Raw genomic sequence first — 24875 nt, forward strand, 5'->3', positions numbered from 1 at the left:
TCAGTTCATGTTGGACACCACGCATCTTTGTTTGGACATTGGAACTCCTGATCAAGTATTCCATTCTGTTTCAGTCTTTCATTCCCGTAGCGCTGTCCAGTAATCCAGCGCTATGCTCTATAAGTACAGTGACAAATGAAAATGTACACGAATACATCTATGGGTAAGAGCCCATAATCCATATGAAACAAACCCCTAGAACTGCTAGTCCAAGTGCTGTCACGCCATATCGTTTGGACCCTTCTGAGTTGGTTGAATTAGAAGCCACAGCGTCAGCAGTGCCTTCAATGCCTTTGCTGGTCACTGTTCCATTTCCTGTACGGCTTCCAAACGCACTTTCTCCCCCTTCCACAACTGTGGGCGTAGCGGCTTGACAGGTGCTGTGAGTCCCGCTAGACGACCCACGGATGGATGTGGTAGTTTTCGTAGTTGATGGTGATCCGGATGGATAGCGATACCAATTCGAAGGAGGATCATTCAGACATTCTCCGTAGAGTGCCGTCGTATAACCTCGCCCTTTCAGATAATCAAGCATGAAAGGGACGAAATCGTGGACGGTATGGCCGTGAATGTCATGCGCCAAGGAGATGAAGCTATTCGTCTTTGGGTTTCCGGACTGTAGCGCGGACTTGAAGATATTCTGGCTGTTGGGGTAGTTCTCCTGCCAGTCCAGCGTGTCGATATTATAATTGGCTACGTGATACCCAAGGTCGCGTAGGTCTGTCAAGCAATCTGTGTTGCAGGACATGTATGGCGGTCGTAGGTACGTCGGAAAGAACCCCAGGATATCACCGAGGGCTATCTCGTTCTTGATGATTTGATCGTATCGTTGGCGTTGGGTAAGGGTCGATAGGTCTTGATGGCTCCAGGTATGGCTGCCAATCTGATGGCCCTCGTTGTACATTCGTCGGATGAGCGAGGGATAACCAGTCCGGGGATCGTTGATCTGGCCCTTGCCGCCGTTGTTGCCGACAAGGAAGAAGGTCGCCTTGACGCCTCGAGCTTTTAGTATGTCTAGTAGATCCGAGGTGTAGATGTACGGCCCGTCGTCGAATGTGAGAGCAACCTTGCCGGGTACATTGCAGGCTCGAATGCTGACTCCGTATGGAACGTCGCCGGTCTTTGGTCGTGGCAGCGATGAGGTATTCAAGCCTGAGGGGGTCTGGTTGGCATCGCAAGCTGGACCATACTGAAAGAGACAGGATGGCGCATTGCAGTAGAAGGCTCCTATACCACAAACTCCCTTGTCATTTCATCATGGTCAGTACTATTATCCTTTCGGAGAGAAGTTATCAGTCCGTCGAAGACATACATTTGGTCCGCAGCAAAGACCCGAGGCACAAACTGCATTGCCAGCAGAGGGGCCGCAGGTCCCAGAGGTTGTTCTACTTTCTAGAGAGACGCTATCTTCAAGCACCTGGCTGCTATTCACAGCCGAGAAGACAGTTAACAAAACCACCGTCGCCAGCTGTAAGGACATTGATAGAAGGTCAGTCCAAAGCACACAGTCCAAAGCGCTGAGATAAATTTCAACAAGTCTACAATTATATAGACTGTCTTTTGAACATTGAACATTGAGGACGAGTAGTAACTATCTATTCCTAAAGCGTAGATGGCCTGCATTTATGGTTGCCTACAACAGCCAGCTTCTTGAAAAAGGTCCGAATATTCTTCGCGTGGTTTTGTCGCCAACTCTGAGTGGCCGGATGTCAAAGCTCGAGCCCATATATGGTTCGGTACGCTAGCACATTTTGATAGTTGATGGAATGCTGGTGGTATGCTAAGCTCTCGGATCTAGGAACGTGGGCAGCGATGACATGCCAGGCAGCCATGATTTGACGCATGAACTTGCTGTGGTTGGTCTGCTTAAATACCGCGGAGAAGATCACCCATTTCCTGCAAGTTATCTTCCTGTTCGACCAGGACTTCCGTATCTCTTTCGAACTGGTCAGTATCGGTGTCTATTTTTTTGGCTGCAGGGCTTCCTTTCCGTTGCTAGTCAGGATATGTCAGATGTTCTTCACATATCCTCGAAGCCTCGTCAAGGTCTTCTGCTTAAGTACTTGATAGCTCTGCCTGCCCACTGACGTTATGTCACATCTCTGATTTAACGCAATATCGTCTATTCATGCTACATCATCGCTATCACTTTCGCTTGCAAACAGAAAAGAAACAGTAAATTCTCTGACTCACAGGATGCACGTCTTCACCATAAGTGCTAGAGTCATCAACCAAGTGCAACGTCTCCTGCTCATTTCTTAGGGGCTTCTACAAAGCCAGGGAAACAATCCTGGAGCGTCTTGTTGTGCTTATTCGAGGCATGCTCAGTCAGAGCCGGAGCACGAGTAGTCTTGAGGAAAGTCTGCCTGCAGGTGGTGCAGATGATATCCTTGGCAGCTTCGTTCTGTTTTTGTGAGCGTTGTGACATTGAAATGAAGCCATTAGAGATATTCAGTAGATACATACCAATTTCAGCTGCGACTTTGCAGTACCTCTGGCCTCTTTGGCATTGCGCTCACGCTTAGTTGCGGCTTTGGCTCCCTGTTAACCTGTGGTAAGCCAGAGAAAAGGATAGATATATAGGGAGAGTCCTTACGTTACCCATGGTGGCTGGCAAGAAATGTGACTGTAGAGTGTGGTCCTCTTTTTTTGCTTTGTTTTTTTTAAGGAGATTTAAAGGTTGAGGTTTTTTTTTTTTTTCCTTCTTTTGCCCCTCCTTTTTTGGTCTTTTTTGATCTTTTTGAGTCTAGACCGGGAACTGTCAGAGCCAGAAAGACAGGCGCTGATTGGCTGGGTGACTAGCGGAGACACCTCAAAATTACCCTTTTCGGCGAATCCTAATTCACTGTCAAGAATAGTGTTCTAGTAATCACCGGCGTTTGAGGATTAAGTATGGAAAAGTAGATGGTAATAGGGGCAGTCCGCAGCAGGGTTTATTAAACATTCGCATCATTTCGTATCATATTCGAATCAATCCGTGCGAGGAGAGAATATCGATTTCGACCTCCCGCAACTCAGAATTCGAGCCATATCTGACCCGAAATTCTTAGTTCTCACTGATCCAATGTTGGTAGGAACTAAAGAACGGGATCTTGACGACTCTCTGTCCCGTCTTCTCAAAGAGCAGGCGTAAGGATTCCCTATCTTTATCATCGCACTTGGGTGCTTCCCTTTCCCAAATGTGAGCTCCATAGCCTGGTTCACAATACGGACTGGGTCCGTATCCATCATAGCAGACCATGTACCTATTTTCCCGCAAGCAGATCTTGACTTCATCCTCCTTTTCGAACGGGACGCCATGACCCCAGTCGCCGCTTCCGATAAGGAACTGCCTCAAATGAGGTAGCTTTGTTCGGAAGGAGTCAAAGTAATCATGCCACCGCTTATCGTAGGAGAGGTAGTACTTTACCGGCACCTGGCCATCAACCTCTCGACGGGTTTCCATCTCGCTCTTCTTGAAGGGACCCCTGTCGGCTAGATGCTCTTCGAAAAGGCACACATCGTATAGAATCGCGCAGTCGTCGAAGGATAGTTCAGCCAGAGTGGCTGCATGCGAGAGGATCCATTCCAGCTGAGAGTCCCGCACAAAGCAATAATTACCAAAGGCGAGGGATTTGAGGTGCGGAAAATGTACCTCGCTTAGTTCCAGCTTCGGGTAGAAGCCAAAGTAGTTGTCGCAGGAGAGCGTCAGATGCTCGAGAGATGGCGCAGATGGTTTCAACCACACGGATGGAAGCTGCGCGAAGAAGTCATGCGACTCAGGGAAGTCAAGGTCATCCTCCGGAGCGGCTTCGTTGTGCTCCGTCACGATGCTTAATCGGAGAGTGCGCAAATTCCGCAGCACTTTCTCGATATTGGCGGATATTCGGTCGTCACCGACATTGACATCTTGCATGTTACGAATGCCGAGTTCACGCAGAGGTACTTCGAACGAGGCCAGCCATTTAAAGAAGACACGAAGAGTTTTTGTGCGAAAGGCGATGGTCTCTGGATGCTCTGTCATCCAATCTTCGCGGCCCGTACTACAATGCTTGTCAAACCGCAAGACGGCGCTTTGCACATTTGGACAGTCTTTGAATTTGGCGATCCTGTCCTTGAAATCCTTTGTCAATTCGACTTCCTCCTCGTCATAGTCGTCCTGTGGTCTGTTAGCATGCTGCACTCATCGATCCGCGAGCGATACGGACTGACATAGTCATCTTTGCACGTATTGACATAGACCTTCTTGACCATTTTCTTCAGTGTTGCATGGTTTGTAATGCGATCGACCGCCTCATAACTCTCCTCGTCCGGAAACAGATGCAGAGTGTCGAATAGCCGTGGAGTAGCAAACTGTGCGAGAAGGCGACTCGTTTCCCGGGTTGCCTTCAGGGACGACCGGTCAAGGAACGAGATGATGCGAGCGAGGAGCTCACTTGGAAGAACAGTGATAGAAGCCATGTTGGACGAGCAAGTGACTAAATCGAAGTCAGGGCGCACCGGACTTAAATGCTCGGTGAGCCCTGAATTGACAACCCTCTGTCAGTCAGTCTTGATAGGGGGTCAAAGCCCAAAATGCTTGTTGTTTAGACTGGATCGAGCATAGTTTTGCCGCAGCAACACTTGGCACCTTGTAGGCTTCTATCCGGACGGATTTCTGCCTAGACAGAATAGCCGCGTAGGTCAGAAGTGGCCTAGAAATCTTGTTCCTATCGCGATTGTTGACTACCAAGTAACACCCCTGATCGGTCACGTGCCATGTCAACCATTCCCTGCAAACAGGCCAATTTCAGCTGCAAACCAGCATGATTTCGCTTTCTGGTACGATACATGTCTTGAAGAGTATTCGGGGAGGAAACAGTAGCATCAGTAAGGTTTTACATCTCTTCTTGGACTGTTATCAGGTGGCGGATACTGAATCCAAACAATGGTGATTGTCGGTAGCGAAGATATATATTGAATCGCGGAGGGTACCATGCACGAGGCACTGTAGACCAGACTCGACATATATCACCTTAGAGGCGTCCCATCAGCGGCTACTAGCCATACTATAGCCAGAAATATATTTCCTCTGAATGTACCATAACTACTCTGTTGTCCGCCTCTGATTGATGCCTCCGAGACCAAGATGCCAGATGGCCGGTGCACAGAGGCCCAGATTTGCTGACACACAGCAAGCAGGGGAATAACAAAAAACCACCGAATCCATATCTAGACTCATCATCATTTATCCATCTTCACTGATGGAGCGTTAAGGTAGATATTGATCCATTATCCGAAGCCCAGCAGGAATCCATCAGGATCCATACCTAGCCTATTCTTGAGCTACCACAATATGTTCTCCACTTTTGTCGCCAATTCCCCCAATCGCTACAACGACAATAATAACAACAAAACAAGTCACAGCAACGGCTCCTCTTCTTCTCCCTCTTCCTTCACCTCCACCTCCACCTCAGTTGCTCCACGTTTAAACGCAACCAGATCGCGCGGGCTTCGACTGGTGTCGTGTGCATCGCATCAAGTGTGACAGCAGCTTGCCCTGTCAGAATTGTCGCAATCGGGCGGCAATTGCACCAAAAAGAGTGCGGATTTCAGCCGCACTCTGCCACAGGCTGTAAGGTTGTACCGACTCTCCAAACGCGTTGGCTACTTGGAACTAACTAACAACCTGAATAGAGAGATTGAGCGACTACGACAACACGTTCAGGAACTTGAAGAACAACTAGAAATGCTACCAATACTAATAACGCCTCCAACGGTGACGACCGGACGATTCGAAAGGAAAACCGACAGTCGGGGACAAGGAAAGGATGGGACGGAATCCATACATGCACGGCACACTCCTCACAAACCCAGTGGTATGGGCCATCGTCGGCCTTCTACTTTATCGGTCGCATGAGCGCATACCTCAGCCGTTTTCAATCAACCTGAGGATGATTGTAACCTGCAGCCCAACTCCGCCAGTCGCATCGACTAGACCCCGGAAGAGCTACCGACGCCTTCTGCGGTCGCGGATGGCCCCGTCGGTTCGGAGACATTTCTCAATAGCGTCGACGGGGATTATTTCCTAAACCTGTTTTGGCATTCATACCATCCGACCTACCGGATCCTGGATGAGGCGGAGTTTCGGCAGCATTATAATCCCTTTGGGTCGGTTCGGCCACAACACGAAAACCTTCAGCTCTAGTCGATATAGTCCTCGCTCTGTGTATGCAGTGTGGTGTCGCCTTGACTCCGGACAGCAGTGTTCACCCCACCGTCACGTCCGGCCGACCCGACGGTCATGTCGACATTAACGACGCAAGTATCGCGGGTCGATGGTACTACCGTCGGTCGCAAACTCTCCTCGTTTCGGACTGGAGAGTCCGTCCATCACCACCCTGCAATGTCATATATTTTCGGTCGTCTACCTGTGCCACGCTTCCTTTCAGAACATGGCGCACACTACCCTGGCGTTCGCGGTGCGCACCGCTCATATTCTCGGACTACATCTTGAGCCGCGTGAGAGCCTGTCACGTCCCAGCGAGAGTTGCGCAAGCGCATCTGGTGGACACTGTATACAATTGAAAGCAAGACATGCATGAAACTAGGTCGACCGTGGTCCATGCCTGACATGACTGCGACCTGCCAACTGCCCGCCGACGATCGTGACCTGGCTCGACTGTCGGTGTCGAACATCGCAACGTATGGCAACAACCGCCTCCTCACAACGTTAGTGCTAGCGGCTCAGACAGTTCATCTTGGATTTTACGATAAACGTGCTAGATCCTTGCTGCCAATGAGGCGAAGAGTTCCTCCCAAATAAGTCTGCCCTATACCCATAACAGCACTATTTATACTATCCTAGTAGACACCTCAAACCATAGTATCACCATTCCACAGCTGTGAACAGTGCTGACCAATCTCCATGCTTGGGACCTGACAAGTTTAAGCCCAAAAGTTCAGAGTAAGCCCGGCAATTCGATGTAGCAAAACCTGCAATGGATAGGAAGCCATCTTGCTGAGAACTCTTTCTGATTGTTATTCCCAAGACCATCTGTCGGAACTATTTCATTGCCATATAGCTCTTACAGACAAAGCCTTTAGCAATAGTTATCCTGTGCCTCGAGTAGTAACTAGCATATAGACACGCTTGTGTCATCTGACCAAGCGTACAATCATAACTATCTATGATGCAGCTCAGGCTCATGACGAAGTTTTCAAGTCTCCCCAAGGATACTGGCACGAAATGGATTGTTGGATGCAGACTACTTTACCACACAAATTAACTGGTGGCTAATGTCATTCAATCAGATCTTAATGCGCATTGTGGGCAATTTCCGTTTTCGTCCGATGTATAGATTAAACTCTGTTGCTGACGGCGTCGACATTGGTTCGACGCCACAGGTTGTGTTGGGTCCAGGCCTAGAATGCTGAAGTTTCCGACATATCATTTCCTTGCAGCTCGTTTGATTGATTTCATCGCCGTTTACGGCAGAAAGCTTGCCATTAGGCTACTGGACAGGAAATGGGATGGACCAAGGCGAGGGCAGCCTGCAAGGTTATAAGCTGCTAGTAGCACGAGTGTCCTCCAGACGACCCGATATAAGTATTTCCTTTCTGCATTTGTCAGATTTTATATGTCCTTCTCAGGATAACAACACGGATCATGGATCCTACCCCTGCGCCAAAGGAGTTTGTCCTTTGCTTTGATGGAACGAATAACAAATTCCACGGCGACTCATCCGACAGCAATGTGCTCAAAATATTTAGAGTAAGCTCTGCATGCTTTGTGCATAGACTGGGACTTACCGAGAGAAAGATGCTCGATCGGACTGGCTACAATCAGTATCATTATTATCAACCTGGAATTGGCACATATGTAACTTCAGCCTCGCTTTCGCATAGCGGCACCATTAGAAAGATCAAATCCGCCTACGTGAAAGCAAAAGATGCTGCGGTCGGGTCCACATTGGCCGACCATGTCATGGGCGGCTATAAGTTCTTAATGCGATATTATTCCCCCGGGGATCAAATCTACATTTTCGGCTTCAGTCGCGGAGCATACGTTGCCCGCTTCCTCGCTGAAATGCTGGACAAGATTGGTCTTCTGGAGGCAGGCAACGAAGAGCTGATACGCTTTGTCTGGAAGACGTTTGCGAAATGGCAACAACGCCACGGCGGCGCCGAAGCAGCGTCGCTATGGAAGTACATGCAGGCATTTCAAGAGACCTTCTGCCATCCGGCGCCCGACATTCGCTTCTTGGGCCTGTTCGACACTGTCAATAGTGTTCCCCGATTTGAAAGGGCCTGGATGAGGCGCAACCGATTCCCTTATACGGCTCGTACCAAAGCCAAGGTGATCCGCCATGCGGTGAGTATCGACGAGCGTCGGGCCAAATTCCGCCAGGATCTCATATCAGAGGCCAAGCCGTCGCCAAAGGAACGACCATCCACTCGGTTGCGCAGGCATTTGGAGAGACACAATGTGTTTCTCCCTTATCATAATCACCGGCAGCACCATAATAGCCGCTTGTCGCAGTCTGCTCAGCAACCTAGGGCTGCCGCTTCTTCTGCGTCATTCGCGGACGAGAAGGCCGATGACGTGCAGGACATCGAGGAGGTATGGTTTCCAGGATGCCATGCAGATATCGGCGGAGGATGGCCATTGAACCCAGGCGAATATGCTCTCAGTCATGTGCCGTTGGTGTGGATGGTGCAGAATGCCCAGAAGGCAGGATTGCGATTTGACACGGGGAAGCTGAGACGCTTCGACTGCTCAGGAGATTCAACCGAAGACCATGCCGAACACTCGCAAGGCGAGAATCATCCAGGAAATTTGCATAACAGGGCAGCCCAGAATGTAGAAGACGAATCCGGCGGAAAAGAAAGTCCCATGTCTGTTCTCCGGAAGTCCAGCACAGACTCACGAATGCACGACACTCTCCGGTTTGGCAAGGGGGTCCGCTGGACCACTGTTCTTTCCTGGAAAGTTATGGAATACCTGCCCTTCCGTCGGATGGATTTGCAGGAAGATGGATCCTGGAAACCCATTCGGTGGCCTCTACCTTGCGGAGAAGTGCGCGACATTCCTAATGACGCCAAGGTCCACGTTTCAGCCATTCGTCGTTTGAAGTCGGACCCAGAATATCGGCCAGGGAACCTAATTCTAGGAGGTGGCGGGAGAGGGAAGATAAAAGCACCAAAAGAATGTGGAATTGGGGAGTGGGGGGTGGCCGACTATCCTGGCTGCGCGGTAAAAGAAACATATCGGCGTAAGCCGATATCAAAAGAGGCACACCACATGAACCCTTGATGTTTCCAAATTAACAGGAAGATTCTAAGTATAAGAGTTGGTGAGCAATCCAATAATCATTTATACTACAATGGTCCGAACTAGCTTCATCCTTAAAACTGATGGTTTTGCGGGTTGGAATCAATGAGAGGTGCTGGTCAGATCATTCATAAAATAGGCTGCACAAAGACTATGTTACACATGATCCCTCCTTGGACAGTTAATATAATGTAGTAGAAGCTTGGTATCTAGTGGCAGAAGACTTCAGGAGCGAGTAGCAAGTGGAGTTAGCACTGTACTATCTTCCTAGTGTAATTAAAGTCATCTGGCTATATTAGACAGGAGGCCCTTCCTGAGTGTCATTCTATGTGAAATGAGTATAAACTTCTATTGACACACTCCATATGCTTGCTCGTCTCTTGCTTTAGGGGAACTTACATCTGTATTGCTAGTAATTCTCCTACGACGAGCCAGGCAAGCCGGAATCAGACGGAGGAACTCCACAGGACATGGAATACAACATTTCCATGCCTGGAAACTAGAACTGGTTTTTTCACTAGTCTCATGAGAGTATATGATAGAGGTATCTAACAATGAGTGGAACCTTTGGAAACATTCAAGCCTTAACCCTCGGAGAATATGAACCGCAATGTATTCATAACTTTTATCCTGAGCCTGAGCCCTTTCTGCCAATCTTCGTATACAGCAGTCAAGGAGCATGCCCGTGATTTATTCCATGGCAAGAAATTCTAGTCTCTGCGTCTCAACAAGAATATCGAGCATGAGTCACAGCTAAACCTTAGAACGCGCCACGGAGTAGCCAAGCAACAGCTCTTCCATTTAACGCACTGGAACCATGACATGGCCGCAACTATTAATTTTGCCAATGCCCCGGGACGTTGCACACGAAGTCGCTATGAACCGGCTGTTCCGTTCCTGGGATTTCTCCATCGTAATGGAGTTTCCAGCCTGTCATCCTGTTAGGCCCGCATCCCCAAACAACTGGAAGAGAGGAAGCCACTTACTCATTGGGAACGGGTAAAAGCTGCTTTGATCTTCGCGCATATAAGTATAAAACCCATGTTCCCGCGGGATCTTCTTCAACTCCCCCTGCGGTCCGGGAGCGCGGCGAAGGTTGTCCAGACGACCGACGACGCGCAGCATGGCTGTCAAAGAAACTTTACTGGCGTCGCCACCCAGGCATGTGTGTGGACCCACTCCATAATGGATATACGACTCCATAGGGCGGTTGAGGTCAACTTCATCAGGATTTGGAAACACGTTAGGGTCGCGGTTTGCGTCGACCTATTGCCAGTCAGTGCCAGTGTTCAACGATGCGTCAATAATAGATCGGCAGAAAGGAAGACTTACGAAGCTCACAAATACTTTGTCACCCGGCTTGATATGGACCGTACCATCCTTATCATCCAGCGTCAGATTGGTGTGGGATTTCCGGTACGCGCCAAAGATGCCGTTCAGGCGGATCGCTTCCATGCAGTAGCGGAGAAGCACCTCGTCTGAAGCGGAAGAGTCTTCCTTTGCAAAGCGGTTGATGTCCGGCAGATGCTGTCGGCCATTATCGGAGAGGTAGTAATCGATAATTTGTGTGAACACCTGCGCCTGGTTCGGCACCATGGCAGTAGCAGTCGGAAGAATCTGGGCCCATGTCACCTCCTCAGGATCTAAGCCACTCTGCAACAGCCGCTCCACCATGTGCACTCCATACTCGGAGAGAGCATTGTCGTTGGCACGTACACTGCCAAGCAGAGTGGCAACAAAGCCGGACGAATTGATGGCTCTGACGTTGACCTCGACCAGCTTACCAAGCTTCTGTGCTGCTTCGCGAGCCTTGTGGCGTAGAAAGAAGGATTTGACGGGGTCCACATCAAAGAAAATAGCTGTAAAGGCCAGCGCGATTATCTCGAACATCTCATGTTCGGTGAAAATCCCATGTGGATGCTTTCTAGTCTTCAGAGGAAGACTGAATATGCTAGAAGCGAAATGGACGTGGGCGAGGTTTCCAACACTATGCAAAGATCACAGACATGAGCATTGGCCTGGAATATCTTCTTGTAAGCCGGAGTGTATAGATAGGACTTACTCGCGAGTGATATCCACCTGATTTACGCCCCCCACCCTGCATGACTTTTCTGCCAAAAGCTGCTGGGTAAGCTCCAGGTAGAATCGCTTGACGGCCTCGTGCCACTGTTCGTGATAGAGGGCTCGAGACATGATATTGCGCTGATTCGCGTGGGCGGGTGCGTCCCCCGAGAGCATAAAGTTCCAGGCCTTTTCCCCAAATACGTACGCGGTTGCTTCACCCCACATCACCCGGAAATTTGACCCATCCTCAAGGATGTGACGGACGTTGGTATAATCAAAGACATTTGTTCGCGGCGGGATATATGCTGGACGGTCCCAAGAGTAATCTCCCCCGCGACCCAGCGCTTTCATGATTGTGCGATTCTCACTAGGAATCGTCATTGGATAGTGAATGTAGATTGAGTTGTAGCTGAACCACTGGGGAAATGCTCGCAATGCGAGTCGATAGAACGAGCAGCCCTGATTGACTTCCATGTTGTACTTTGCCTCGCTGTAACCCCAATTGGTCAGACTCCGTGCGTTAAATTCAGTCTGTTCCTCTGTTAGTACGCGCTACTGCGTCGCATGCGAGTAAGGCTACTCGTCGCATGCGAGTAAGGCTACCGACCGTGTAGAATCGGTCGCCCCGTACCAGCCCCACGGCGTCTGATAAGACAGCGCGAGAGACGGTATATCCAGGGGCAATTCCCACGCCCGGAATCATAGGTTCTTTGGGCTCCTCCGCAATGACGCCAGGGTACAGCTCCACGTAGTCCGGGTGCTCATACAAATGTCGCAGCTGATCTGATACATGCGGGTCCGAGTTGATCTCCTCAAAGCTCTTGTAGGGCTTTAAATTGAAAAACTTGCGGTATTCATTCAGTGACGCCACGTTCCACTTGCGCGCCTGCTCCATGCCGAGGATTTCAACGGATCGCAAGACCTTTGGCACATTGTTGGGCCCAAAGGAACCGGACACCTGTTCAATGGCGCATGTGAGTATGTCAACCAAGTCGGAATCCCTAAAAGTACCATCGGCCTGGCGCTCCAGGCCTGCAAATGTACGCTTGGACGGGTCTTTGTCCATCTTCGCAGAGAATCTCTGCATGCCTTGCAGAAGGTCCTCCAAAGTGGCCTCCTGTCCAGGCTTGCCAACAATCTCTTGGTAAGCTTTCTCCATCCACGCCTCATCTTGCCGACCAATCCCGGTGTGCCATCGATAGGTGAGATTGAACTCCACCGAGCACTGGTTGCCTAGTGCTGTGGGAACTACATCATGGTCCTCATGCGTTCGGGGATCCAGATTCCAAGTTGTGTTGTCCCGGTTGAGGTTGATGATCGTGTGCAGGTAGTCATATAATGTGATGTTGATATACATGCCACAAGTGATAAGACGTGCAGTTTGAAAGAGGTCATTGTCGTATTTGGCCAAGGCAGCCCGCGCTTTATCTGGGTCCATTTCATCATCGTGTACCTTTGTAAAGCGACCATTCTCATTGATAAGGGCCAGATGCTCAGCGACATAATTATGGTATCTGTTCAGCATGATCAAAATAACACCAGAGGCTGCTGGCAGTGCGTGAAAACGTGGCTCAGAAAAACAGTCTGGCTTGATCTTGCCATCCACAAACGTACGCATCATGTTCTGCTCAGCTTGATTTTTCCCGTATAGGATGGATAAATCTAGATATGATGAGGTCTTGTTGATGTTTTCGTCAGGGTAGCCAGTCTGGAAAAGGTCTGTCGGCTTGTTAGGTTCTGTCACCGACATATAGCGCCGCTCGAGCACATACCATGAATGATCAACGATGCCCATGTGAAAAAGATGCTCGAAACCTTGTTTGGATGCGGCTTGAAAGTGTCTCTCGCAAAAATGCTATCAAAGATCAAGCCGGGGTCAGGCAGACTAGCCGGCTTCATATGTGACGGTTCAGTTGTTCGAGCATATTCCGTATTTGCTGCACCTAGCCACGGTAAGGTAGGATTGTTGTAGGACCCATCAGCCGAGCGATAAGCGTATTTGTCTCCGACATATCTACTTCATGTTAGTACCATTCCGACAGCGTCATCGGGATCGCTTGGGAGACTCTTACGACAGGGGAGGATGGGGCAACGATTTCCAGAGCACGCCCAGAAACGCATGAGTCGCCTTCTCCCGCGTTTTGGACTTGTCGGGCAATTTGGCCGCCATCTAGGGATAGTATAATCAGCATTCTTTGGGTGTTCCCTCAGACCAGTTGTTTTTACCTGGATGATGCGTTCCATGAGCATTGTCTTATCGTTCACCGCTCGTCCGAGGGCCTCAGTCTTGATAAAATCCCTTACGGTTCTGGCATCTTCTATGCCCAGAGAACGAAGATCTTCCCACAGGCTACCACCCTGGGAATCATCTTCTACGTAGGTTCCATTGCCTGTCTCGGTTGGCAGTGGGCGGGTAGCGCTGTGCACAACCTCGGAAAGCTCCGTAAAACTGCCAGTTGCGCCCCCGTGTTCAGCGCTGACGTCGGCCCTTGGTGGTTCTCGCGACAGCCCATTGAAGTGTTGCACCTCATGAATACTTTTAGGTGCAGACTCAGGGGGCTTAGGGTATGATTCAAAGTCATTGCCAGGCTTACTGCTCGAGCCTTCGGTCTGTGATTCCTGTCTCATTGTGTTCAGTATCTTTTGAAATTGATATGGGAATTCCAAATGACTGGGGCAACCCGAGAAGTATCAGTGACCGAGGCCTGTCACAGATCCTTAAGTACTGCATAGAAAGTATACATTTACATCGCTTCTGCTTTCAATGACGCGTTCGTCTGAGACTAGCTAGAAGAATTAGGAACCGGTGTGGAAGTGCCTCGACCCTGTCGGCTGCTTCACGTCATCCCCAGATCACAACCCTTTGTAAGATTTAAGATTTAAGATTTACCTGTACGCCGGAACTGAATCAAGAAATCAAGAAATCAAGACAAAGGGCAGGACTTGACAATGGGCCGGAAAGGCCGCGGACAACCTTATTGGACGCTTGGTGGCAATTCCGCATTCGGCAGCCATTTTCCATAGTATATGACCCTTAGTTCGGGTTCATGATGACATGGAGTAGACACTATAAGGTTTGAGACGTTATCCATTTCAAAAGGCCCCATAAACATTATCTTTCAAGTATACTATACTGGTTCTTCCCCACAGGCTAAAGCCGACAAGGTCATGACTTATCAGGACCCACTGTCAACAATAACTAAAGAAATAAATATAGACACATGTTTTGATATCAGAATATAGGAAGAACCGCCAGGTACCTCGGTATTCAATGCTAGTCAGGACTCTGTTGCTAAGCCTACCCTCCCCATACTGGCGAGATTGCGCCATAAGCCCTCATTCGTCACCTCGACAGGGATCGCTTTGGGAGAGTCAACCTAGGCTAGAGCGAAACCAGTATGGATTGATACTAAAGCTATATAGCCTCTCGCCTGTAACCTACAGTATTTCTAGGAAAATCGAGACCACCCCCCCTCCTTCCTTTTTTCCCTTTTCCAAAAAGGTTCGACATTATTCATAACCGTCTCACGTGGATAACCATGCCCCCAAAACCTGGCCGCCTTGCTTCCATTTTCCGTGCATGCGGTCTGATCTGGTTCTCTATTTGCTGCAAGTCTTCATCAATTTCCACAACTCTACTAACCATGCCTCAGTGCACTGGGAAGCTTTGACACAAGCGGTTCGTCGAGACGGTCTTGCAGCACTTGGCCGCCCACGACAAATTCGAGATGCCGCTTCAGCAAAATTGCTCAGTATAACCTGTAACCTAATCCGCTCGCCCTATCTTCCCCTCACTCAACAACGTGTACAGAGTAGACTGACCATCATGCGCAGCTGGCAATTTTATCGCTTACGAAGACACAACCATTGTTCTCGAACTGGGCCCTGGGCCAGGCAATCAGACTCATCGTTATGATACCTCTCTTGTCAAACATGTCTATGGGGTCGAACCTAATCCCCACTTTAAGGACGACATAGATGCCAAGTTGGACAAGCGTGGCCTGCGCGATAGGTATACGCTTATAGCTTGTGGCGTTGAAGACAGCGATGTTCTGAGAGAAGTGGGAATCACAGAGGGGAGTTTGGATGCCGTGTTATGCATCCAGGTCCTGTGTGCGGTAAAGGATCCGAATAACGTGATGAAGGAGGTGTGGAAGCTCCTCAAACCTGGAGGCAAGTTTATATTCTGGGAACACGGATGGAGTAGAAACCGGTTGACGACCGTGGCGCAAGGTATGTCTGTCTCTGCCAACCTTTCTTTTTTCTCTAGTGGAGGGATCGACGAGTGCAGACCGGCTAACGTGAAGAAACGTTTGCTTGCTGGAATCCTGCCTGGAGCACCTTTGTTGGATGTCATTTGACCCCGAATGTGTTGGCAGACATTGTCAACAGTGGAGAGTGGGAAAATACACACGAGATTGAAGAACCTGAAGACCCGTTTAGTTTGTTGCCTAGGATCCAGGGTGTGCTTGTCAAGAAGAAGGCTTAATTAGAGCCTGTTCAGCACCGAAAATAGCCACACGGCTTCCCACTTCGTAATTCACAGAGAGTTTACATTCTGTTTAAGGAAGTATGCATATTGCATTGCCCTGATGTTTCAATGACGCATTCATGTAAGCCAAGTTATATTTAACATACTTCATGTTATCTACAGGTTGTATTCCCTAGTAACCTTAAAGGTTTACCGGTACCCTGGGATTCGAGTGAAGAATAGAGGTTACATCTTGTAATGGTGCCCCATCGCTATGAAAATTGTTCACTGTATGGTGTAAGGTTCCTTTCTGATTGGTTCATCGCTCTGCAATTCTCCCATTACATCCGTTTGCAGCATTGGTGCCGTAGAGGTAGATCTACCCAGTGCACTGGTACTTGAAATTTCCATCTTCATATAGCATATCTTACTAATAAATTACCCCCCCCTGCTGCAGTTTGATGACGTTTCGGCGACATGGTGGTCAGGCTATCTATGGAATGCGTTGAACTCAAAAGAGGGCTGGGCCGGGTCGCTGGCGAGACCCGCTTACCTTATTTAATACACAAATGGCTAGATCTATCTATATAATGGCGGATTCTTTTTGCGGATCACTGATTCAATAGTGGAGACAGCAAGTAAAACCAGAATGCATTTGAATGCGGAAATCCCTTACATTTTGTACTCATGGCTGGTACATAAATGATCCTCACCTAGTGCTTTCGTCAGGATGTTTTTGATATTATGAGAAATTAGATAGATTCTTCTACCAGTGTCTAGTGCTACCACTTCTTTCTCGTCCTGTCTTTCCAGCTTCCAAATGGTGCACTTGATAATCTACCCTTTCCTTCTATGGTTGGTTTGGCCGCTGCAAAGGTCTGCCAACGTAGCAAAGTGCTTTGGATAACGATAACTCGGATGTTAAGCTACCGTTCATGGGATGAGCCCATAGTCCGGTAGAGGCCTCAAGATGAGAGGTACCCATTTTCCCATCCACGCACCACATCCGCAGTCACAGCATCGGAGTAATTAACACCTGGGGTGTACGGAAACGGGCCCTCCAACACAGGAGGCGGCATCTGCTTCCATATCTCTTGGATGCGCTTGGCAGATGCAAGAAATCTCTGCCGGATTTGAGAGTTGCCAGGGATGACCAGATTGAAGTCACGTTTCCGAAACTCCCCGTTCACGAGGACGTGTTCAACATCCCCTGGATTGGAGTGCAGGATCACAGCCGCCACTGAGTCGTCCCAACCCAGCATATTAGGTGAGGTACCGTCGAAGACGACGAGATCGGCCTTGGCTCCTTCGACGAGCACACCAATGTCTGGGCGGCGCAGGGCAAGGCCCCCCGCGCGGGCCGCCAGTAAGAAGGCTTGCTCGACAGACATGGGGTTATTGGGCGGGATGTCCCAATGGTCGAGGACCTGGGCGTACAGTCGGAGCCTGACTTCCTGCAACCACATGCGCGCTTGGCCGACGATGTCTGCGCTGTAGGTGAAGTGGGTGTCGATTCCCAGAGAACCTTGTCCATAATATACTGGCTGCGTGCGTCGCCGTGTCCGTAGTGTCTTTTCTGATTCACCAGTGATGGAGATATATTGATTTGTTGAACGAAGCAACTCAGCGTCCTCCACAATCAGGTAAGAGGCGCGAGAAAAGACAATCGGAATAGAGGTGTTGAGGAAATTGTACTGATTGACCAGTTGAGGACTATTTGCGTCTGTACAAGTCAGCATTAGCAGTTGCAAGAAAACGTGAAATGGTAGGTATCCATACAACTCCAAGGACCACCAAGGTAGTGCATTGTGAATGCAGAAACGTTCTGTGACCTGGAATAAAGTCAGCTCTGCATACCTCAGTGGAGGGCGACCTCTTACACAGCCAAGGAGGTGATCCGGTCGATCTCGGCAGCACCTTCCACTGCGAAATTGTCATAAGCAATCCCTAGAGAAACAGTGTCGCTCTTCCGCCATGGACCATGCTGGGCAATGTGGAGGAAATCGGCAATCTGGTCCTCTCGGGTATAATTAGAGACCCAGGTCGCGTCGCTGAGATTATGAAAGCCATAGCACCACCAGGTTCTGGCTCCACTATCCACAGAGGCTTGAAGGCCTGCCAGTGCAGTCTCATTCGACCAAGTATGGTGCGCATGGTCCAGGATGGAAGTCACTCCACTGTTAAGGGATTCGTACAGCCCAGTCAACTGCCCTATATACACGTCCTCTGGGGTGAAGCTCTTCTTGGCCGGTGAGAACTCGCCATATCGCATAAAGTATTCCGCCAGACTAGTATTCGAACCCAAGGTTTTGAAGGCAGTCTGCCAGGCATGCCGATGCGTGTCCACAAATCCAGGGGTAATTATCTTGCCCTTGGACGGTACAACGGTGGTATTAGCCGGGAGTTGAACATGTTCTGACGCTGGAATGATCGCCGCAACAGTATCCCCTGTGACAAGCACGGAGGCATTATAGATCACTTGCAGAGTTTCACTGGTGTTGTTGAAGGAAACGACAGCAGCTGCGTCTTGGAAGAGAATGGATGCTCTGGCTAGGCAAGTGCTAGCGTATAGGAATTACTGGAGACATAAAAGCATTTCGTTCGCCATGATGTTCGGAAATATTTACACCCACGTGGTGACTATCGCAGAATGCCGATGGTCGACAGGGGTAGGAACTCTAACCATCTTTATAGATACTGACTGACCATGACTTGGCTCTTCTAACTGGAATGAGCCTTGGTCCTCAACATAAAATCTAGAAGTAGTTTTGTTGCATAAGCACGCTGGTGGATGCATAGGAGGGTGTTAAAATTTGTCAGCACTCAGCACTACGGAGATCTGGAAATCCGGAAATCCGCGAATCTTCCTACGCAACTTGGCTTTATTTGATCTGCTCTAGCTTCTAGACACTGATGATGGCTGATGGAAGGGTGGGAATCGCCGGAGTACAGAAGTCCAGAAGTATACTGACGGAAGTGACAAAGTTTTTAAGCTTGATATCGTTCCGCCAGGCCCGCGCGGGCCGACTACCGCTTCATCTGGTCTAGACTGGCTGTGGTACACACGACAACATCGCTCTAGGGCAAGGCTAATCTCGATCAGCCGTTGTTACTCACTATCGGAACCATTGGTATAGTAGCTCTTCTTGAACCAAGGTGATATACTCAGAGAATGTGGTTTCAACAACAGACATTTTCACTGACAGGTAAAAGCACATGCTATCGAACAATACAAAAGGCCCGACGTCCCAACTTATCTCTCTCCGCCGAGCTATGTGCTCCTGCTGCTCGCGACGAGCATCATCACAAGGGCGTAACAGACGCTGGTTGCCCTACAGTAACACAGTTCTCAGCAAAATGGAACCCCTGGTGGACCTCCTTGTTGGGGTCTTACCAGTCGGGGAACAACCGTGGTCTGGCATACCCTACTCTGCGCTTCACATCTCTCCGTAGTGTTCAACGACAAAGTCGGTCGCGAAGCATTCGGGGGCTCGGGGTATGTCTCTAGCCGTTATCGATGTTCTGACGGAATTTCGATAGCTGAGAAGAAAGCTCAGATGGTTCGAGGTTCTGACAATGTCCAGAGCCGCATGTGTCTCACGTATCTCAGGGTCCTGCTCCGGCTCGCGGAAGTGACGATAGAGAAGCCTTGGTTCCCTGAAACCACAGAAGTATTGGGGGCAAATGTATTTAAGGGAGTTCGCCGTGATGATCCGTGTGAGGATCTCGATTCGTTTTTCCGAACTAGCCATGGTGCGCATGGAGGGACAAGAGAACCAATTCACTTTTGGGAATGATCCCATGAGGCCAAGGTTATTATATAGCTTTCAGGCATATGTACTTGTGTTGCACAGGCCAAGGAGATCATCCTCACTCCTACCAGATATTTAGCAACTACGTTTAGTCGCGCAAGCAGCATGATTGTTTGTCTCTCAATAACACTACTATAGCGGGAACGACATCCCTGAACAGTTCAAAACTCGTGCATGCAGTCAACAGCCTCGAACTAATGCACAACGCGAGTACACCAAAGCCAACGGATCCTTCCAAGCGGCCTCTCGGCTCATTCAAGAACGCTGGGGTAATCGGCAGGTTTACCGGAGGAAATGCGGCGCCGGTTGTTTCTTGCCTGCTGTCGTAGTCGATCCAATTTTCGTTTGTCGAATATTCCTTCGTGAAGAAATGCTGCTATCCGATCCAATTCACTGCAGCTCCATCCAGCCTTGACTACTGCAGCTGTCGCTTCTGGCCCAATCGATTTGTACTCGCTCCAAGGGCAGCGGTCGAGGACGAGGTTGCGCCGGAACGTTACCACCAGGTCATCTACTCCCATAGCCCTTTCCGCGTCCAAGAAAAATATGGACTGAAGTTTTTTTTCAGTAAGCGTAACGGATACAGAGCGGACAGATTGCTGACCTCCTGCTTTTGGATGTTCCTTGAGCCTGGAGCTATCCATTGTCTAATCCAGAGCGGAACGAAGCCGGCGAAGCACTCCATCGTTCAAAATGTCTGAACGTAGCGCGGAACGTTTGTAGATGCAGGATAAGAGCCCGGTACACTTCTAGAGCGGCCTGTAGGCTTGTCTGCGACTAATATTTGGCTCCGATTTATGTGCTTATTATATACAATGAAACCATCTGACCTGATCGAAAGTGAGCTCTATATCCACGCCGGCCGCTTGTAAGACTTCATCCAAACCTGCTACCAATTTGGGGCTTATACAGATTCAGATATGACAAGGGCTGGATTGCGTGAGCAGTTGGCGAGCAGTTGGTGTCCAATAAGCGAAAAGTTGGTGAGCAATTGGCTGAGAGTTGATAGTAGTTGGGGGCCAGTTGGGGGGCAGTTGGGGGGTATTTCGGGGGTAGCTGGGGTTAGTTTGGCTGGACGTGGGTCCAATATGGCGCCCTTTTGACAGGTTTGCAGCGTCAATGCCCATATGTTAGGCCCACTAACGCCTGTGTATAGTACGCGCCGAGTACATTTGTTACTAGCAGGGTTTACCTACATCCGATTGAATGCCATTCGAGGCCAAAGCGCCGTCGAACCTCGTCACATCAGCATACGCGCCGAGATTGGGCGAGGTCAAGGAAATATACTATCACATCTCAGCGGCAAAACTGGCCCGTCACAAGGCGAAAATATGATATTTCGGGCGAGCATGGACATAAATGCTTTGCAATTCCCCTTTCTCGTCTACAAGAACAGAACTCTCCATATTCTCTCATATCACCAGATACTGCCCGATAGATTCATCTACGCCATCATCCAGAATGTCGAAGGCCTCCGCTCCCGGTACCGCTAGCCGCACAATGAGTGCCCGTGAAAGAGCTCTTGCAATTAGAAAAGCGCAAGAAGACGCACTGGCTTGCCTGCCTCTCAATACCCTATACATCGTCCTCTGGATACGATCAGATCCACCCAACCGAACGACTTTCACTGGGGCTACTATTTCCACACAAGCCCGCAAGGTGGACTGAAGTACCATATGAGAAACTTGGGTGCTGGGTGGATACCAGACCATGGCTCAACTGGTGGTGTATTCAAATCCAATTTTCTGTGTGTTCTTATTCAGATCGCAAACGTTCCTCCAGCGAAACACAGCCAGCTTGACCAAGTCATGAGGTCTCGCGATCGAGATGTCAATTCTATTCCTGGTGTCACATGCCGTGTCTGGTTGGTGGTGATCTTGCAAGCGTTGATTCAGGCCGTAGTAGTCCGTTGTAGCAGTGTTGAAGCATTGCAACAGGAGTGCATGGCTTTCGGAAATCAATACAGCGCTGGTGCTGCAACCAATACCCAGCCGCGGCCCGTTGTCAGATCGCGGATGTGTCTTTGAGCGGGGGTAATGAGCAAGCCAGCCTCCTAACATCTGTCTGAGCACCATCTGTCGTTCGTTATGATATGCTTGAGCTCTTGCTGATTTTGTTATTGTTCACCTTGTCCCTCGTTTGGTTTGTTCAACACCGGTGCTCTTGGATAAATGGGCATGTTGAGCTTTGTCTGCCTTGCCATGAGTTAGCTATCTACGATTAGTACATATCATTCTTTCGAATAACCAGCCGTTATATTTATTCAAGGATTCGGTTTTAAGCAGAAACTTGAGGCTACAATGATTCATGTCTACAACATTGAACCATTAGATTGCTATGTATGAGTCGACCGTTAGAAGGTTAAGGGCGATGTCCGAAGCCAGTTCACCCAAGTATCGGTCACCTCCTATCCAAGAGGCCACTTGAAACCACCAGCTACCTTTGCCAAACCTCATTGCTGTTGTGTATTCCCAGTATTCCGGATACCACCCAGCAGATTCCCAATCCAAGAACCCAGATAGATGCCCATCGTCGCCGATTAGAATATTGTGAGCCTTGAAGTCCCCGTGGGTGAATGTAATCCGATAATCACGTTGCTGGAGCTTTTTTGCACACGCTAGGGTGTCCTCGTATTCAACCATAGTTTTAAAGCCATGAGGTGAAGCGGGCGAAATCAAATATTCAAGAAGTTGCGTATGATCGGTGAAGGGCCCCATTATATGACCAGGAACCCGCGGACTTCGCAGAGGCGTTCCGATAGGGGAGCAGATGGAATGGTGGTTAGGTGGGAGCCACGAACGCATTGAACGCACACATTTGTTGAGTTCCTCTAGCCATGGTTCTTCTAGGTCGACCTGCAGCTCATCATCCGAATTTTCCAGGGGAACTCCAGGCAGCCTGGTCATCAAGATCGATATCTTCCTGTTGAATGGAGCCTTTAGATGTTCGCCGTAATTTAGTACCCTGGGAACAGGAATTCCGGCGGCACCTGCCATTTGCATTGAAACCACTTCTTCAATGCTAGTCCGATCTGTCCATTTCATGACGAGTCCAAATGGCAATTGGACGATATTGGCGTTGAATGTGATTCCGAACCAGGAGCAATACCACTGGGAAAAGTAGTAAAGAGACTTGTGCACAAGGCCCCATGCTACCCTGACATTCCTGCTGGAAATATGGGGCAAGGGCGGTGTTGTCTCCGAGATTGTAGACGGCACTGGTCGTGGCCAGGTAAAGTCCGGCCGTAAGATGGCGGGAATGAAAGAATCAAGCATTTTTCACACGACAGAAGACCGTCGGGCGGATATAGGTCAATACGTGTCTGTAGGTGGGATGTATAAAGAGTCGCGTTTCCTAGCCCGAAAGAAGCACAATGTCAGAGATCATGATTGTCTCACGTGACCTCATGGAGTGTGTTTATTGATTGTTACATCAGCCCCGCTTACCCCCCATTCACCCCCCCAAAAGGGCCCGAACCATCCCCCAGAAGCCCAGGCAGATATTCACAATCGATCATCAGAACCGACCACATCTTCTCCCTCACTGCGTCAAAACCCTTTCTCGCCAAAGTAGAAGCCAAGAAAACATGGCCACCCCTTCTATACTATTGCAAACGAAGCAAAATGGCTTGTTTGCCTCCGACCACGGATACTCTGATGTTTCAGATCGAGATCTGCTCGCACTGGTTGAACTTTGTCGAAAGACAACGGAGTCGATGGACGCAGAGTTGGTGAAGAGATAAATCTGGATAAATTCTAAGGTATCAACTGTTGTCGATGAGTGCTTTCAGAAGATGAGGAATACCCTAAGCACTGTGAAAACACTCTAAAGGCTTGAAGACAACAACATTGCGCTCGTGGAGAATGCGGTCAATACTATGATGAACCAGCCACCGAACAGAGAATCCAAGCTTTACTGGACATTTCTTACAGACATCCTACGCATCGGGCATCGTGGACTTGTCGTACTTTGTGCAGCCAGCCTGGGAAAGTAGAGGATTGTGTCCATGAACAAGCAGGAGCGGCTCCAAATGATCCAGTGTCTGAAGCTCAACAAGGCTATATTCAACTGCCCCATTCTGGAACAACCGGCCACAGTATACAAAGTTCCACATTACGCCGGTATGGCCGCGATACTGTAACCTACCCATGTGCCCCAATCTGACAAGCTATCAAGACCTTTTCCCTTCAACGCCCATAGGGGGATCGATGATAGTATCGAGGAAAAGATCGTGGAATGAAGGTATATTCTTGCATTGAGCTCGGTGGACGCATTCAAAAAGCACATTTTAACGTCTTATTGGTCCAGGATATACCGCGCCAATAGCCTCCAAGTCGATGGATGCAGCTTGCCAGACATCGGAAAATTGTCAGGCCATGTTCACTGCAGATTATTCTGCGTCAGAATTTCTTCACCTAGATGAGGCATGTGCAAGAATAATTCTGGAAGAAACAAGAAAGCAGCGACACGCCTTGACAATAACACTACCAGCTCCACACACAAATCCACCTTTCATGGTCATCCCTCATGAGATATATGCAGATATCATGCGTTTACATGCTAGCTGAAGTATAGATTCACAGGGACGGGCTCCTTTGGACATATTTGACTTTTGCGCCTTTCATCCACCAGCAATAATATCCAGGTTCTAAAAAGACTATTGTGACTCTGTGAGGCACTCCTGGAGATGTCTGCCAAGTCTGGACATTGTTATCCCCAAGGAAAATTTTGACGGTTCCAATTTCGCTTCTCAACCAAACAATGATGGCCGTGGTATGATCAAATGGGCCACGTATGCAAACCGGTTTGGCCACAACCTCTTCAACAATGCCATCGATACCCGTCTGTCAAGCATTAGACCGCAGTAAACAGAAGTAGAATGTCTGACATACCGTTATCTTGTATTTGTCCCTGATCTTATCATCATCGTCCGCGATGTCCGTAACATCCTCTGATCAAAGGCCCTCATGCATCATCGCACGTGTCAGGATTACAGAGTGTTCATGTCAGCCGGAATAGAGCGAAGGAAGCGGTGATTGAAGGCATAAAGGCTTTCGCGGAAAGTTCTCGGTTGCGAAATTTGATTATTCAAGCTGGAGAAAGTAGTTAGATTGTGAAATAAATGGTATGGTTCTCAAAGCAAGCTCACTCTCCAGCCCACAGTAGTGGCCGTTCTAATGATCCTTATAACGTTCGAACTGAGAAGCGTCGAAAGAAAATCAGGCCATGGCACGAT

General features: G+C 49.1%; 8 protein-coding genes across 8 annotated transcripts; 2 read left to right on the top strand and 6 right to left on the bottom strand.

Annotated features, from left to right (window-relative positions):
- Positions 1-157: 157 nt before the first annotated feature.
- Positions 158-1480, bottom strand: Aspvir_003221 (uncharacterized protein; the record flags this gene model as incomplete). Its single annotated transcript, XM_043274806.1, has 2 exons — positions 158-1243; positions 1313-1480. 2 exons carry the CDS (start codon positions 1478-1480, stop codon positions 158-160), a joined length of 1254 nt encoding a protein of 417 aa, XP_043130741.1.
- Positions 1481-2251: 771 nt separating this feature from the next.
- Aspvir_003222 (uncharacterized protein) lies at positions 2252-2605 on the bottom strand (the record flags this gene model as incomplete). Its single annotated transcript, XM_043274807.1, has 3 exons — positions 2252-2404; positions 2467-2541; positions 2597-2605. 3 exons carry the CDS (start codon positions 2603-2605, stop codon positions 2252-2254), a joined length of 237 nt encoding a protein of 78 aa, XP_043130742.1.
- Positions 2606-3046: 441 nt separating this feature from the next.
- Positions 3047-4440, bottom strand: Aspvir_003223 (uncharacterized protein; the record flags this gene model as incomplete). Its single annotated transcript, XM_043274808.1, has 2 exons — positions 3047-4138; positions 4192-4440. 2 exons carry the CDS (start codon positions 4438-4440, stop codon positions 3047-3049), a joined length of 1341 nt encoding a protein of 446 aa, XP_043130743.1.
- A 3187-nt stretch (positions 4441-7627) lies between these two features.
- On the top strand, positions 7628-9274 carry Aspvir_003224 (T6SS phospholipase effector Tle1-like catalytic domain-containing protein; the record flags this gene model as incomplete). Its single annotated transcript, XM_043274809.1, has 1 exon — positions 7628-9274. One exon carries the CDS (start codon positions 7628-7630, stop codon positions 9272-9274), a length of 1647 nt encoding a protein of 548 aa, XP_043130744.1.
- An 853-nt stretch (positions 9275-10127) lies between these two features.
- Aspvir_003225 (peroxidase/cytochrome P450 family protein) lies at positions 10128-13984 on the bottom strand (the record flags this gene model as incomplete). The annotated part of the gene is made up of 8 exons (XM_043274810.1): positions 10128-10222; positions 10279-10558; positions 10625-11279; positions 11355-11887; positions 11964-13075; positions 13129-13370; positions 13429-13526; positions 13583-13984. 8 exons carry the CDS (start codon positions 13982-13984, stop codon positions 10128-10130), a joined length of 3417 nt encoding a protein of 1138 aa, XP_043130745.1.
- Positions 13985-14895: 911 nt separating this feature from the next.
- Aspvir_003226 (class I SAM-dependent methyltransferase) lies at positions 14896-15845 on the top strand (the record flags this gene model as incomplete). The annotated part of the gene is made up of 4 exons (XM_043274811.1): positions 14896-14941; positions 15010-15108; positions 15191-15589; positions 15736-15845. The coding sequence occupies 4 exons, from the start codon at positions 14896-14898 to the stop codon at positions 15843-15845; spliced, it is 654 nt and encodes a 217-aa protein (XP_043130746.1).
- Positions 15846-16792: 947 nt separating this feature from the next.
- Positions 16793-18435, bottom strand: Aspvir_003227 (putative chlorohydrolase family protein; the record flags this gene model as incomplete). Its single annotated transcript, XM_043274812.1, has 4 exons — positions 16793-17550; positions 17607-17659; positions 17708-18373; positions 18407-18435. 4 exons carry the CDS (start codon positions 18433-18435, stop codon positions 16793-16795), a joined length of 1506 nt encoding a protein of 501 aa, XP_043130747.1.
- A 3531-nt stretch (positions 18436-21966) lies between these two features.
- Aspvir_003228 (uncharacterized protein) lies at positions 21967-22914 on the bottom strand (the record flags this gene model as incomplete). Its single annotated transcript, XM_043274813.1, has 1 exon — positions 21967-22914. One exon carries the CDS (start codon positions 22912-22914, stop codon positions 21967-21969), a length of 948 nt encoding a protein of 315 aa, XP_043130748.1.
- Positions 22915-24875: the final 1961 nt, after the last annotated feature.

This window comes from Aspergillus viridinutans, assembly GCF_018404265.1.
Source record: "Aspergillus viridinutans IFM 47045 DNA, scaffold_14, whole genome shotgun sequence".
Taxonomy (NCBI): domain Eukaryota; kingdom Fungi; phylum Ascomycota; class Eurotiomycetes; order Eurotiales; family Aspergillaceae; genus Aspergillus; species Aspergillus viridinutans.